Source organism: Pteropus medius, unplaced genomic scaffold (genome assembly GCF_902729225.1).
Source record: "Pteropus medius unplaced genomic scaffold, Ma_sr-lr_union100, whole genome shotgun sequence".
Taxonomy (NCBI): domain Eukaryota; kingdom Metazoa; phylum Chordata; class Mammalia; order Chiroptera; family Pteropodidae; genus Pteropus; species Pteropus medius.
The window spans coordinates 13,107,838-13,123,626 of NW_024349803.1; the positions used below are offsets into that span (position 1 = coordinate 13,107,838).

The 15,789-nt window shown below is 35.8% G+C and overlaps 1 protein-coding gene and 1 pseudogene across 1 annotated transcript in view; both read left to right on the forward strand.

Annotated features, from left to right (window-relative positions):
* The window catches only part of ATP1B3 (ATPase Na+/K+ transporting subunit beta 3), a 37,251-nt gene that overhangs the window by 14,407 nt on the left and 7,055 nt on the right, over positions 1–15,789 (forward strand). The window contains exons 2-4 of the mRNA XM_039837343.1: positions 4,805–4,933; positions 9,149–9,256; positions 13,801–13,985. Coding sequence (XP_039693277.1) covers positions 4,805–4,933; positions 9,149–9,256; positions 13,801–13,985 — 422 coding nt within the window. The remainder of the gene's footprint in view (positions 1–4,804; positions 4,934–9,148; positions 9,257–13,800; positions 13,986–15,789) is intronic.
* On the forward strand, positions 7,743–7,861 carry LOC120582487 (uncharacterized; annotated as a pseudogene).

Genomic DNA, 15,789 nt, shown 5'->3' on the forward strand with positions numbered 1-15,789 from the left:
AAAGAAAAAAATAATAGATAAATTGGACTTAGTCAAGATTAATAACTTTTCTGCTATAAAGGACACTGTCATGAAAGTGAAAAGACAACCCAGAGAAAAGGAGAAAATAATTGTACATCTTATATCTGATAAGAGGCTTATATCTAGAATATGTAAAGAACTCTGAAAACTCAAATAAAAAGATAACTAACCCAATTTAAAAATAGGCCAGATCCAAATAGACATTTAGTCAAAGAAAATACAGATGGCCAATAAGTTCATGAAAAGATGCTCAGCATCATTAGCCATGCAAATTATACCCACAATGAGATAACCACTTTACACCCACTAGGGTGGCTGTATAAAAAGACAGTAAGAAGTGCTGATGGAGGATATGAAGACATTGGAACCCTGCTGTGGGAATGTAGAATGGTACAACTGCTTTGGAAAACACTAGCACTTACTCAAAAGGCTAACCATATGACTTAGCAGTTCCACTCATAGATAAATGGAATGTGAACGATACCTTTATAAGAATTATTTTTAAAAACTCAAATGTGCAAAGGATTTTAAAGTTTTTCATAAAATTAATTTTTTAAAAACTATGCTTTCCTCTGTGTTAAAAAAATCTTTAAAATGTAAACAGAATGCTAATTTATATACCAAGGGAAAGTATTTTCTAGTCATAGAATTCTTTGAGAAATGACAGCCTTTCTAGTATCTGGATACCCTAAGGTAACTAGGAAATTTGCAGGAGTAGAGCTAGTCAGATCACAGGGTCTCAGAGTGTGTTGAGTGGGTGTGTATGTGCAGGCCTTGATGAAGCCTAATAACTCTACCCCATGCAAATTATGTGTACAGGTCTTGTGTAATAAAGAATTCATACGGTCTTTATCCCAGGTTCCTAACTCAGAGCTTCTAAAAACCCTTGGAATTTCCTGGGTGATAAGAGTGTCTTTATTATGCAATGGAATGACTCATAGTAGGCCCCTAGATAGGTTCCATGGGGGGCTTGTACTCAGAAGGAGCAACCATAGAGTGATTGGAGCTAATCTGACTCCTAAGAGGAGAGGGCTGGAGATTGAGTTCAATCAGGGGGCCAGTGATTTAGGCATACCTACCTAAAGAAACCCATAATAACTCTGGAGCTTAGTGGAGCTTCTAGGTTGGGGAATATATTGATGTGGTGGGTGGGTGATGTGCCCTCATTCTAGGAGGAGAGGGCATAGAAACTGCATTCCCTCCCAAACCCCACACTTTGTATGTCCTCGATAATAAAACTGTAATCGTAAGTATAGTGCTTAGTCATTCTAGCAAACTATCAAACCTGAGGGATGGTGGGAACCTCCCAGTTTGGTAGCCAGTTGATTAGAAGTTTGGATGGCATCTGAAAGAGCATTGTTGGAGAGGACTGAGCGCTGAACTAGTGGAGTCTGTGCTACTTCAGGTGGTTGGTGCTAGAACTGAATAATCAGACACCTAGTTGAGATTGGAGCAGTGGCTAGACATGACCCATTTTTCTTAACCCTGGATAGATAACATAGGGTAAACCTTGGCCAGATTTCTTGCTGCTTAGGAGTCTGCATGAATCAAACCTCATTTGTTAAAAACATCTTTGAGAGTAAAATGCAGTTGATTAAACTTTAAGCCTTAAGTTTAGCTTTATAACCAGTTGTCACATCATTCCAAAAATATTTCTAGTTTGTTATTGGCCTCCCCGCCTCCCCCACCAAAGAGTTTTGTTTCTATGTCATCAAGTCTCTCATTTTCCTTTTTATAATGTGAATAATCAGGTAATACTATTACCCTTTTTTTCAGATGGGAATAGGATTTTTGCCCAGTGTCCCAGTAGGAAAATGGTCATGCCAGAATTTGAGCCTAAGTCTGACTCGAGCATAGCCCATACATATAACCACCCTGCCGAACGGCCTCCAGCTGCATCTATCCTACCACCCGTCCCCTCATCAAAAAAGCAGAGAGAGGGAAAGGATTTAAAAACTAGGTCTTCTCAAGGAATAGAAACGAAGGAGGAGGAGGGAGGGTCAAGGTCAATTCCTCTTTTAGGGATGGACAAAAGTTTTTAGTCATTTGACAGTTCTATTATGTGCCCTTAGATCTCAGTGAAAGTTTAGAAGGACGATTGCACCTCTATACTGTTTGAACAACAATGTAATGATACACAAGTGCGAATTATAGTATTAAACTTTTTGGTGTTTGAGTAAACATCTTTGGTTATGATTCTGTTGATTTCAGACTTTAAAATACTGTTTTTTCTTCAGAATTTTAGTCCATGTTTCTTTAGTTGGTTAATGATGTAAGGAAATTCTTGAAGGATTTTAAGCTAGGGAACATTGGTAATAAAATCAAGATTTAGGCTTTATATATGGTTTCCTGCTTACAGCACAGAAGCGGACATAAGCACGCTGAACAGGTTCCAACTGCACTACCCATTACTAACCTAGGATGCCCCAATTTGATCTCTTGTCATTGTGTTAAGCCTATCAGGAAACTGCATCTAAGTATCTAACTGCAGATTCTCCCCTATATAAGAGCAGCAATGTACCATTTGTTTTTATTTTCTGGTATTTTTTTTTTCTTAGCAGGGGAGAGGAGATTAGGTGTTGCTATACTGTGAGTTAATCTTTCATGTATAATTTATAAATGAGATTAATTTTAATTTTTAAATGTTAGGTGTGGGTCTCTTGGCAAAAGGATTTTTTTTTTAATTAATTTGGGAAAACTCACTTCAGTGCTAGAAGTGACTTATTTACTTGTTTGTACACTCCGTACATTCAAAACTGACTTAATGACCACTAGTATATGGCATCGGATTTGGGACATGCTATTAATTTGTGTTCTATTTTATCAACCTAACTATAGGAAGTTTAAAATTTTTTCATTGTGTAATGGTTCTTCAGAAGGCATATTTGGATATAGCTTGTTCATATTTGTTATGTTAGTTTTGCTTTGTAACCGTTATAAATTTCATTTATAGTATTTTTCCTGGAAATTTAAAATCAAGTTATGAAAATGGTATGATAAGTGTATTTTGAGATGACTTAAAAACACTTAAATAAACTCTTAGCACTTCTGTTTCAAAATTCTCTAGTTTAATACCTACAGCATCAGTCAACAAGCTACTGTGGCCTCAATCTGCCTGTCTTTGTATGAGGTTTTATTGGATCACAGCCCATACTCATTACATTTATGTATTTCTTCACCCTTGTGTGCTGTAGAGGATTTTAGTCATTAGTCCTACAAACATCTAGATCTTAGAAAAATCATTTCTCTTCTGTATCTCATTTAACTAGCCTTTGGGCTTCACAAGTGTTTTCATTTCCCTCTGTAGTTAACTGATGGATTCATTGAGGTCTGTCTTCCTTTTCTTTTTCTGCAATAGGATCTCTGTATGTGGTAGGGAAGTGATGCTGTCTGAAGGTGCTCTCCTTTCTTCCTTCTGTCCTCTAGTTCCCTATTTTGGCTTCCTGGTAATTGGGGCAGGGTGGGGACAGGAGTGGGGGGATGCTAGTTTAAATAAAAATGAAATTGCTTTAACTATTTCTCCTTTACTTGAAAAAGGAGGTAGAGGAGCAGTTTCCTGGCCTGCAGTTAAGTAATAAAAGCTATCTAGCTTTTGGCACAGTCTGTTCTTTGGTCATGGGGTCTTTTGAGAATCAGATTGTTTAAAAAAAAAAAAGGATATGTTCCGAAATACATTACAGAAAACTTCAGAAGTGATGAAGTTAATCTTTGCTAGGGGGTAGGGGCGAGGAGGTTCATAGATTCCAGGTTAAGAACGAACCCCTGTTCTAGCTCCTCTGCTAGGAATAGATTGGGGCGAACAGAATAGGTTATTAAGGTTGGGAAATAAAGCTGATGCCAATTCAACTCTGAGGAATTAAATGTTCTTCACTATTGTCGAACCTGAGGATTTGTTTAATATTCTGTGATCAATTTTTAAACATTTAAGTATAAATGTGTAACTTTATATTTTAATATATAATTTTGATGGTGATCACTTCTGACATTAGAACTTCAAATATATACATTTAAGAAAAATAATTAATTTTAGGTGTTCCCAGAATGAATCACCACCTTAGGATAGATCTGTTTTAGTGTTTTCAGATTGTGAAGGAAGAAAGATTTCACCCTTGATGTTGAGACTTGGATTTGCCAGCTCTTGCTTTGTGCCTAGCAGGAGAATTGTGAAGTTCCATTGGTTAGGGTACTTGTTTCTGCTCTTCATTTTTGCATGAGCCTTCCACTTGGCCAGTGTTTCCTAAACTTAATTCATTGAGTACCATCTTCATGATTTGCCTTTCTGCACATTTCCTGGCTATTCTTTAAATCAACTCACCTTTCTAACACTTAAATTTATGCAAATAATTACTTTTTGTGAAATATGGGTGGATATACTAATTCTTTTCTATTTGCCACTTAAAGGAACATGTACATACTGAGTCTGTCCTACCTAAAATCAGCTTTTACATTTCTAGAGGGCATCAAGTCCATTTTGGGAAGCACTCCCCTATTTGCAGGAATTTTAAAACTCTGACCTTGAACCAGAGTATGCTCTGTGGAAGCTACTTGGAAGGATTAGAGGAGAGAAGGGGTCACAGGATGAATGGGTGCTGCCTGCTGAAATACCCCTTGCTTGGGCAAATTCACATTTTCCTGAATATGGAAATATTAGGCTGTATGCATGGCAAAGCTTGGAATCCTGGTCTTGCAGTGATTGGTGGTGGTTGGTTTTTTTTTTTAACCTGGACATGCACGCAACGTATGCGTGTATCTCTAAATTTCACAAGTTTTATTTTCTTTACAGGTTTGATCTTGCTCTTCTACCAAGTCTTTTATGGGTTCCTGGCTGCACTCTTCACATTCACAATGTGGGCTATGCTTCAGACTCTGAACGATGAGGTTCCAAAATATCGTGACCAGATTTCTAGTCCAGGTAATTATGTTACACTTATCAAGGCTTTTATATCGTCATCATAAATCTGTTTTACATAGCCGATAAAAGATAAACCTTGGGGTTAGGTAATGTGAGAGGTTTGGTTTTTGTTTGTTATTTAATATTTACATACTGATACAAAGACCTTTAATATTTATATACTGATAAAAAACCTGGCCTGATAAATCTTAAGTCCTTTGCCAGGAGTAAGCAGAAATGAATATTGAGAATTATAGTGAAGCCAAATTTGATTGATATAGATATGAATGGCTTTTGCGAATATGTGTAGCAGTTTAACTTTGTCTTGAATTAATTTACTTATGAAGTATTTCAGTTCTAGCTTAGGTTAGAGCCTTGGTCTTGTAAATATACATGCTTCATGGTTTTAATTGCTTAACATAGAAGTGGTAAGAAATATTAAATAATGATACATCAATAGAGAGTAAAATGAGTATACTGTTAATGTGTTTAATTCTGCCTTATTGATAATCTTAAGGAAAAAATTCTCCAGGATATTAGAGAATAGACCGTAGTACAGAAAAAAATTCTTAACTGGAACACTTGTTTAAATCACATTGTCTGCCTCCAAACAGTCTTTGAATTGTTAGCGCTGCCTTCATTATTGGACATGGCCCTTGTTTATCTTCAAGGTGCTGGCAATTTTTATAGAAGATAATTGCCAAACTTTAGTATATATAATTCCCAAAAATGTGAACAACTTTTTGAGACAGTAAAGGTGGAAGGCTCTACAGGAGGAGTAGGATTTGGGTAGCAGGAGGGCCAGGGAAGGTGGGAATCTAGCAGGAGGTTTCTCTCTGGAGCAGTGGTTCTTCTTATCCAGAGATGATTTGCCTTCCAGAGGCATTCGGCAATGTCTGGAGACATTTTTGGTTGTCACACTGGAGAGGTACTACTGTGAGAAGAAGTCAGGCGTGTAGCTAAAGAAATATCCTACAATGCACAGGACAAACCACCACAACAAAGAATTACCCAGTCCAAAATGTCAGTAGTGCCAAAACAGAGGAACCCTGATCTAGATCCTTGTTCGCTGCACGGACTTCTGAGCCATATCAACAGCCAAACTGAACCCATTTCCCCAACCTTTTTTTCTTAGAGCAGTTTGTTCTAATGGCTTTTCCTTTGTTTGCAATTAATATTTGTCTAAACAGCATGAATAATTCTATTAACTCTCTCAGTTTATTTGACCAGCTGTTAGAGACTAGCTCAATGCTAATTATTCCCTCGTCTCTCATCGTAGCTCTATTCTCTTTCTACCTGGACTAATTCGAAGATAATTATTTTTCTTGCTACTTGAGTTATGTGATTGTATTACCATTGAAGATGATCTGATCTATTTCAGAAATAGTAAACTCTATTTATAATTGCATGAATAATATAAGCAATAAAATATGTTCAGTATATTTAAGTACAGTTTTAAGTTGAGTTCCTTAAAATTATTTACCAATTGTAGTACTTAATGTATCATTAGTATCAATAAATGTATATGTGCATACGTTCATATGTATATATAATATTAGATATACATTTGTTAAACATGATTTTCTCTTAAAAGGATTGTGGGTAATTTTTTTTCCTACTTGTATTTTCTAAGTTTTTTTGTTTGTTTTTTGTTTTTTACCATGACCATCATTTCAATAATGTGTTAGTACTCGGTAAGATAAATGCTAGTTTGAAATTGGTATATACATTAATATATACATAATACATGCATAATATAAGCACATATTGCCCATCCACAGCCATACACAGACACACACATGTACATACACACACACTCATACCCCAGTGGTTTAAATTATAAAGAGATGAGAGTTATTGTAGTCTTCACATTCTGTTCATGTTCTTGGTTTCAGGTAAGCTAAGAACTTTATTTGAAGTCAAAAATACAGCTGTACTGCATACTCCTTAAGTTTTTTACTTAAGAATTTCAAACAGGTTGTTGAATACTAGGAACTAGGACTCCAAGAGCATTCATTGCTAGGCAATCTAAGGAGTAACTGATATCAGAAATTCAGTTTTAAGACAGTTTTTTTTGTAGATTAAATCATTTAAAAATTCTTTTGGAAAATATTCATGTAAAGCAATAAAATCTCTTATATATATATTTCTTTAAAATTTAATTTAGAAATCTGCATGTTTTATTTAGGTTTTTCTTAAAAGTTAGGTGTTTTTATACAGTTTTGTGCAAGCTGCATTGACTTTACTTGAAATATTATATGTCTTGCTGCTGCTGTAAAACCTTAAGAAAAACAAAATCAGACATTACAGATCGTCATTTCATATATTGAATAATTAGAGGTTTTATTTCTACTGCCTGTGTAAGAAATGTCCAAACCCATAGAGAATTTTTATAAGAGTTTATTTGAGCCAAACTGAAGACATTGCTGAGAAGCAAGATCTCAAATGCTCTGCAGAATAAGTGCAGTTTAAGGAGAGAATGTAAGGAAGATTACTTGAAGGGAAGAGAAAGCAAGGGAAGCAGGAATTGAATTATGGGATAATTCATAAGGTGATGTGTTCTGCTGAGGGTGGTTACCTTCCTGGAAGGGTTTGAAAAAGAGTCATTTCAAAGGTTTGGTAACCCAGATGTGCAAAAACAATGGATAAGGCTTTCTTAAGGCAAAAATAACCTTTTACTAGGGAAGTTATAGGCCTAAGATGTGAGTGCCCATCATGACCCGCCTTAGGAATTTATGATCAGGTCACCCAGTGAGGTTACTTTCTGTTAAATTTAATACAGCAACCTGTTTTCATTCACACTACATTAAAAAATCAGAAGTTAGAAGTTGTCTATGATCATACTACCCTGAACAAGCCCAATCCCATCTGATCTCGGAAGCTAAGCAGGGTCAGGTCTGGTTAGTACTTGGATGGGAGACCGCCTACAAAGACCAGGTGCTGTAGGCTTACAAAATAAAAAAGTAAGGGATTGTAAGCTGACAAGATCCTTGCAATCTGTGAGATCAACCAAGGGTTGCCTCGCCTAAAAAAAAACATCAACTTACTATCGATTTTATAATGATTTTGCTCTGAGTGGAGTAGTAAGGAAAAATAGGCATATGTGATCACCCATATCCAAGTGATCTGCTCTATTGTCGTGGTAGGTGAATGAGGATTTTATTTGGGAACTATTTTGTGCTGCATGTAGAATAAGATTTGCTCTGCCATTTAGGAACATTGTTTCATCATATTTGGGTAGCAGTGGATCTAGTTTCTCAAGAGCCACACAGATCAACATAGGCAAAATTTAAGGTTTTAAAGAAACTAGATTTGATTTAAGAAGAAATAGATGTCTGTGAGCAGCAATTCTAATGAAAACTAAAACACTACCTGTTTGTGTATTTTCAGATTCAGTGCAAGGGATATTGTCTCTAATAACTGTGATATAGAGAATGTTTAGAGATTAGTGAAATTTTTAGTATTGATTTTATGTCTTTTTGCAAGGCCAAATTAATAATCTAGATCTAATCTAGATTAGATCTTTTTAAACGGGGAGAGCTTATATTACAGTTAGAAGCCTGATTATGTTTCTTGCAGATAAATGTGCTTACATTTTCAGTTAATAAACTCATGCAACATGTTCTATATACATGGGTATTAACTCCTGATATGAAATTGTTGATGGTTTTATACTCCAAATTCAGTATGAGAAAACCACATTTTATAGAGTAGTTTTATTATCGAAGTAAGAATATTTAACCATAATTAAAAATTGTATAAGCCTCTTTCACTGAATAATGTAAGCTTTCTTTATGAATGTTTTCATATAGCTGTAATTTGAATTACAAAGATGCTTTGATTTTGATTTGCTAAAAATATTCTCCATGTATTAATGGCAAATTGGCAAAACCTAAAAATATTTGATAGAAAAATGAATATAAAAAGTACAAAATAAAACTGTCTTTTAAAGTAAGGAACAGAGCAGTTAGATTTAACTAGAGCAAATCAGATTTAGGAAGGTTTCTAATTGGTAATGTCTGAGTTGATTTTGAGGATTTGGAATTGTCTTCATTGTAGGTGTCAACCTTCATAGTCAGAAATGGGAAGTTTCTTGATCATTTCAACCTACCTGTGAACACAATTTTCCATGTGATTTACTGAGATCGGCCTTTTAAGGATAAGAGTATGGAGAAAGAAGGAGAGAAGGGAATTTGCCGCGGTTAATTTCCTCCTTTTTCTTTTATCTCTTTATAGGACTTACGGTTTTTCCAAAACCAGTGACTGCATTGGAATATTCATTCAGTATATCTAATCCAGAGTCCTATAAAGGGTACATTGAAGACCTTAAGAGGTTTCTAAAGCGTAAGTATGTTTTCTTAGAGTAAGGCAGAAGTTTAGTTACTATAGAAAGTAGTACCAAATTGTGCTTACATTTAGGAAAATCATTCTTAGAGTTTATTTTACCTTTTTCCTTTTTTTTTTTCCCTGTTAAATACAGTCAGATGAGAAGACTTGCAAGTAGATTTTATGATTAGTCATGATATTCTGATATTCTGACCTATGGAAAGACAGGGGTCTACACCTAATAGGCAGTTGATTTAAATTTTCTATTCTATAATAAGTACATGAGTAAGTTCATTGATATAACACTTATATCTGCATTAAAAGAGAAATTGTTTAATAAACTAAACTGTATTGTATAAAATAATGCCTCTAAATATTTGGATGTTTTGGATCCAGTATTGTGCATGTGGCCGGGGTTAGGGGGACTAGGAATGGTGTTTATTGTAGTCCCATCCCAGTTTTTTCTCATGTTTTGCTTAGCCTTAACTCCGTGGTATTCACATTCACATGACTAATTATCAAATGCCCTGGCCTATTGATTCTTGATTGCCTCACCTCTTCCTCAGCCACACACACCTACAGTCATTCCTTAGAACATGCAGGACTCCATTATAAAAATCACTGATTGAGGCTTTCCTAACATAACCTCGGTCCTTCTGGTTTGCTTCTTTAACTTTTCCTCACTATTCTACTTCATTGAGACTTCAAATTCATTGACTCGTATTTTTTATCTTTTCCTTTAGAACTCACTTTCTTCATATACAGTCATGTGCCAAATAACATGTTTCTGTCAATGACTGCATGTATCATGGTGGTCCCATAAGATTATAACGGAGCTGAAAAATTCGAATTGCCTAGTGGCACAGTAGCTTAGCCATCGTGAGGTAATAGCGCAACATATTACACAGATACCATTGTGTTATAGTTGCCTATAGTATTCAGTATGGTATCATGCTGTATGAATTTATAGCCTAGGAGAACAGAATTTTTCACCTTAAAATATGTTTCTGGCATAAGGATTATTTTAGGCTGGTTAATTTTAAGAAATAGCAGACATGGGAGCAGCTCTGAAAACCAGCTAGTAGTTGCCCTTTGTAAAAGATCTTTACATTTGTAGGAGAGAGATCCTTTTGTAAGGACGTTGACCTTATCTCTAGAAACTCTTGTCAATATAGAAGACAAAGGTAAATCTGCGTAATAACCTTATCCTCATTTGCTATGCTTTTTCAGGTAATCTCCCATAACTGATTCCACCCCAACATCATCTTTTGTCTTCATCTGAAGCTAGTATTTAAGGAGGTGGAGTCAGTCATTTTGACCAGTTATTCAGTTTTCCTGGGTTCTCCCATGTTATACAGGAGGTATACATGTTATTAAACTGTTTTTCTCCTGTCGATCTGCTTTTATTATAGGGATGTCTCAGCCGAGAATCTGGAAAGACAAAGGAAAAATACTTTTTCCTCTCCTACAGAGCAATAGGCTATACCACATAGCTTGCTCGTGTAGTAGGTTATACCACCTAGGTTTGTGTAAGTGCACTCTTTGATGTTCTCACAATGATGAACTTGCCTAAGGACGAATCTTTCAGAACAGAAACCCATCGTTAAGTGGCATATGACTGTAACCTGTGTCTATGTAAGAAACAGTCCAAACCTGTAGAGAGTTTTTATAAGAGTTTATTTGAACCAAACTGACAACATATGCCAGAAACAAGATCTCAAAAAGTTTTACAGCTTTTTTTTACATTTAAGGAAAAGGAAAGAAGATTACTTGGATGGAAGGAAACACAGCTATGGGATTGCAGGATAGTTAACAAGATTGTGTGCTCTCTTGAAGGTTAATGCCCCCTTCCAGGGGAATTACTTCTGTCATTTCGAAGGTGTGTTAACCTAGATGCACAAACCACACACAGGGCTGGCTTAAAACCCTTCACTAAAGAAGTTATAGTCCTGGGGTATGATTGCCCACCATGACCAGTTAGAAATTTAAGATCACATCACCCTGTGATGTTACTTTACATAGAACTTCTTTTCATGCACAGTTCCTCCTTTAGGTCATAAATCAATCCAAAGGATGCATTTGGTCGGACAGCATGGTCTCACAGTGCTATGAAGTCTTATTCTTAGGAAGTTTCAGTAATTGATGTTGTCTTTTTGAAATGGTGGACCACTGGGGATGGGGCAATACCATAACCATGGGATGTGAGTTGAGGGCAGGTAAATGGAAGGCAGTCGGGTCTTATGGCCTTAATTGCAAAGAAACACTTTGGACCATTTCTGTTCTGTGTACTGTTATGATCCTACATTTGACTTCTGTCCCATTTATCTATATTTAGCATCTAGTATAACATTTACATAAGCCACGAAAAGAGTGTTATTTTATACATGCTCAGTAATCATAAACAATTGGACTATATAGAAGAAAGCAAAAAAACATGTAACTTATTACTTATATAATTAGCAAATAATTAAAAATAATCAAACAAAATGGATTCTGAGTGCAATATTAATCCTTGATCTTTGATGTCCTTAGATAGGAGTAGATATCCATTTACTGTTAGGCTCCTGATAAGTCCCTTCTGATGAGGATGGAGTGTCTTTTATTTGATGTCCTTTCCAGGAAACAAAATCTCCAGGTAGCAGTCAGTGATCTTTAAAGTCTTTGTCTCCTGGGAGCTCCCTGCAAAAGAAAGCAGTTACCAAGTTGGCATTTTCTTGAAGTGACTCTATTCAAACCTTGGCAATAGTATAAGATGTCTTTTTTCAATAATGTCAGTTCATAAGTTCCTTCATCTAAGTTCAGTTTGAATGCATAGTGAGGCATGAAGGAATGCAAAAAAACAAAAAATGGAGAGCCAGGGAGCAGGAAGAGCCAAACTGCCTTCTTAGGTTTCCCATAGCCCTGACTGTTTAATTTATAACCATTATTCACCTGTACAATATACCCTAGAAGTTTTTATCATTTATTTTACAATGCTTCCCTTGCAGTTTCAAATCTTTTGAGGTGTTCCAGGATTCCTTCTGGCATACCACAAAGTTTTCCTACATATATTGAGATTTTTACCCTTAAAACTTCAATTGTCTAATGAAAACTAAGAAGTAAGCAATTAGCATTCTTTAGCTTGGGCATTTTATAACCTCTGATCTTATTTCCACCCAAATCCTCTTTTCTACCCTAATATAATCCTTATTCTGCTGCTCATTTATCACTAATATATCCACAGAAGGGCAGTATTGGGAATGGGTCTTATACCCAAGGATAAAAACATTGTTCATAGTTAGTAAAATCAATTATTAACACAAACTTATTTTTGTAAAACCCAGGCAAAATAAAGACGTCTATTTTTACTTAAACCAGCAAACTTAAAATAGCTTTTATTTACTATGGATTAATCTTGTGTCACATGAACTTGAAAAGCATTTGAGTTAGTTTCTCTATTGCTGAGAATTTTATAATACCCAATCCTTACAAGCACATGCCTTTAAGTTAAATTTTAATAATACCATCCAGAGGTAGGAAATTATCTTATGTTTACAACACACATATATTGACATACACAGATGGACACAAATAGAACAATTGAATCCAAATTTTGTTTTGGAGACATTTACAGTTTATGTCCTTGACAAGTCAAGTTCCAATGACCTTCCTCACTTTAAAATAAAGATAGCCATTTTTAATATCTCAAAGAATTGGGTTGACACTTCCTTGTAAATGCATTTACTTTGAAATTTTGGTTCCTGTTTTGATTGAATTAGTTTTAGTGGCCTTTTTCTGGTACCAGTTTTACCAACACCAATAATTCCTTTTGAGGCAACACCAATAATTCCATATTGTACCATGTATAAACAGCTTACCAGTGAGTCTTTTCCAATACACTAAGCTTATTGAGAGCGGGGACCACCTCAGGCTTGTTCACTGTTCTGCCACTTTTGCCTAATACTGTGCCAGTGCAGAACAAGCATTTGAAAAACTATTGTATATTTCTCTCCTTTCTTCCTCATCTCCAAGTTGTAACCATTTTACTCCTTTATCAGTTTTGAGTCAATCTAGTTATACTTCCATCTCTGCTAAAAACACTGTTCTCTAAGATAACCTAACATTAGCTCTCAGCTCTGCAGTCCCCTTAGTGTAGACCACCATAGCCCTATATATCTTCACACCATTCAGTTATGATTTTATACTTAACATCTGTCTTCCTCACTCTACTGTAAGCTTCATAAGGGCAGCGATGGTGCCCTTTTATGTCCTCACCATTGTATCTTGAGCCAGGAACAAAGACCATTCAGATAATGCTATAGCCTTGGCTGGCACCACCTATTGGTGACACAAGAGATTGATCTGTAATCCAGCTTGTATCATTATTGAAATGCAGTAAACTTTAGAGCATTAGATAGCTGTTAAAAGTTAAAGGAACAAACAACATTCTTTTCCTAAAATTATCTAGTAATTAGTATTGCTGTTTTTATCTTCAAAGAATGTTGTCTGAAAGATGCTATATTCTTGGTTGTGTTTTAAGATCTTTTTCGATTGATCTATATGCACATATGTTTCCTTTTTAGCATATGATTCAGAAGAACAGAAGAATCTCACAGTCTGTCACAGTGGAGAACTTTTTGAACAGAAGGGTCCAATTTATGTTGCATGTCAGTTTCCTATTGACTTACTTCAAGCTTGCAGTGGTGTGAATGATCCTGAGTTTGGCTACTCTAAAGGACACCCTTGTATTCTTGTGAAAATGAACAGAGTATGTACATATCTGTGGCTACTGCTGCTTTTTTCTAATACTCTATTAAGAAGCTGGCAACTGTTTATTAAATGTTCTCTCATTTGGGAGTTGTTCGTGTAAAAGGCTAACAGTGATATACATGGACCTTTGGAAAAATTAATAAAGAAAAACAAGATAGTTCACGAATTGATCATGGTTTAGGAACTAAAACAACTTCTGCTTTTCCCTTTGGGGGATAGTTACATGCATTTAAGCATTGATTAATTCTTCAAGAGGCAGGTGTTCTGATCACCATGCCTGAAGCATAGTTTTTTTTATTAATGTGCAGTGCTCGTCTTTGAATCCTGTGTTATAAAAGCAATTTCAAATCCCATGGGAAGTATATGAAGTTTAGGCTTATTTAACTTTTTCTGAATATCAGTAGGAAAGCATATTTTATAGCATACATATATATAACTAAATAGTAGAAATACTAATAAAGTTGCATTATAATGTGCTCAGTGGGGTGTTGCAGTTACATAGCCCAAGTTAGCAGCATTTTGCTATGTCGTGCCACAGAGGTGCCTACATTATATAGCCACTAGCAAATTAAGCTAATTTACTCTCTCTGTGTAAGTGATAATGACTTAGGGTCATTGTGAAAAGAAAGCTGCTTTTCTTCTGTGATCCCTAACCCCTGTACCTTGCTGCTATATAAATGTTGGACTGCAGAGTTGTATTCTTATACAATTATCCTGTTGAGGCCTCCAAGGTCTCCTTGAAAAGTGAGATTTTTCCTGGTCATTTACTCAGATCAGAGGCAATTTCTTAAACAGGTGTAGACCTCTCAGGATCATAAGTTCATATATCATTAAAGTTACCATCCAATAAGCAAATTGCTACCATCCCTAATAAAAGTAAAACTTGAGTCTTCTAAAGTTGGCACTGGTAAATAAAGGAGTTTGCTACCATCCCTAATAAAAGTAAAACTTGAGTCTTCTAAAGTTGGCACTGGTAAATAAAGGAGTTTCCCTGTAGGGAGAACCAGCTAGATCCTAAGGTGCCCAGATTGACATCCCTTCAGCCTCTCCTTCCTTCCCCTCCCCAAGTGGACAATGACAGTTTCCCGATTTTCCCACAGCATTCTAGAGATCATTCTGAAACATTGCCTGACACATAATAGGTACTCAATAAATGATTGAGGGATATTTCAGCAAGACTTTGTTAAGAATTAAGGTTAACAAAGTATGCCAAAAGTAATGTGAAACTAGAAGATATAGCTCATTAAGATGAATTAAATTCATTTACTTTTAACAGGGATGCCTTTTGTAATCCCAAACTCCTAAAAGTGTCTTCAGGACAACTAGATTGTTAGAAAACCTATTCTATATTCCCATATAAAGCAAACAAGTTTCAGTTCCTTATCCCACGGGACCAACCTTCTGAGTTTATTTTCTTTCTCATTGTGTCCTACTTGAATGATGAGGGTCTGGGATGATATTTGTTGATAGGAACATGGCTTTGCAGGGCATGACAGGAAGACAATATCAGGTGCAAACAGGGATCCATAATGAGATGTGCATACCTAGTGTAGCAGAAGATTTAATCCCAGTATAGTTTGTTCCAAAGTCATTATCTGGGCAAGGATAGTGTTGCTGTTGTTATCTCAACTACAAACGTGAAAGTAGCTTCATTTCCTGAAATCGAATGGTGCTGCAGGATTCTCCCCAATGTATTATGCATTTTGTGGAATGGACAGCTGTGAGTGGAATATGGTCAGGCTCTGTGGAAGCATTATGGAAACATTGAAGACTGTGACCTAATATATTTTCATAAAGAATAG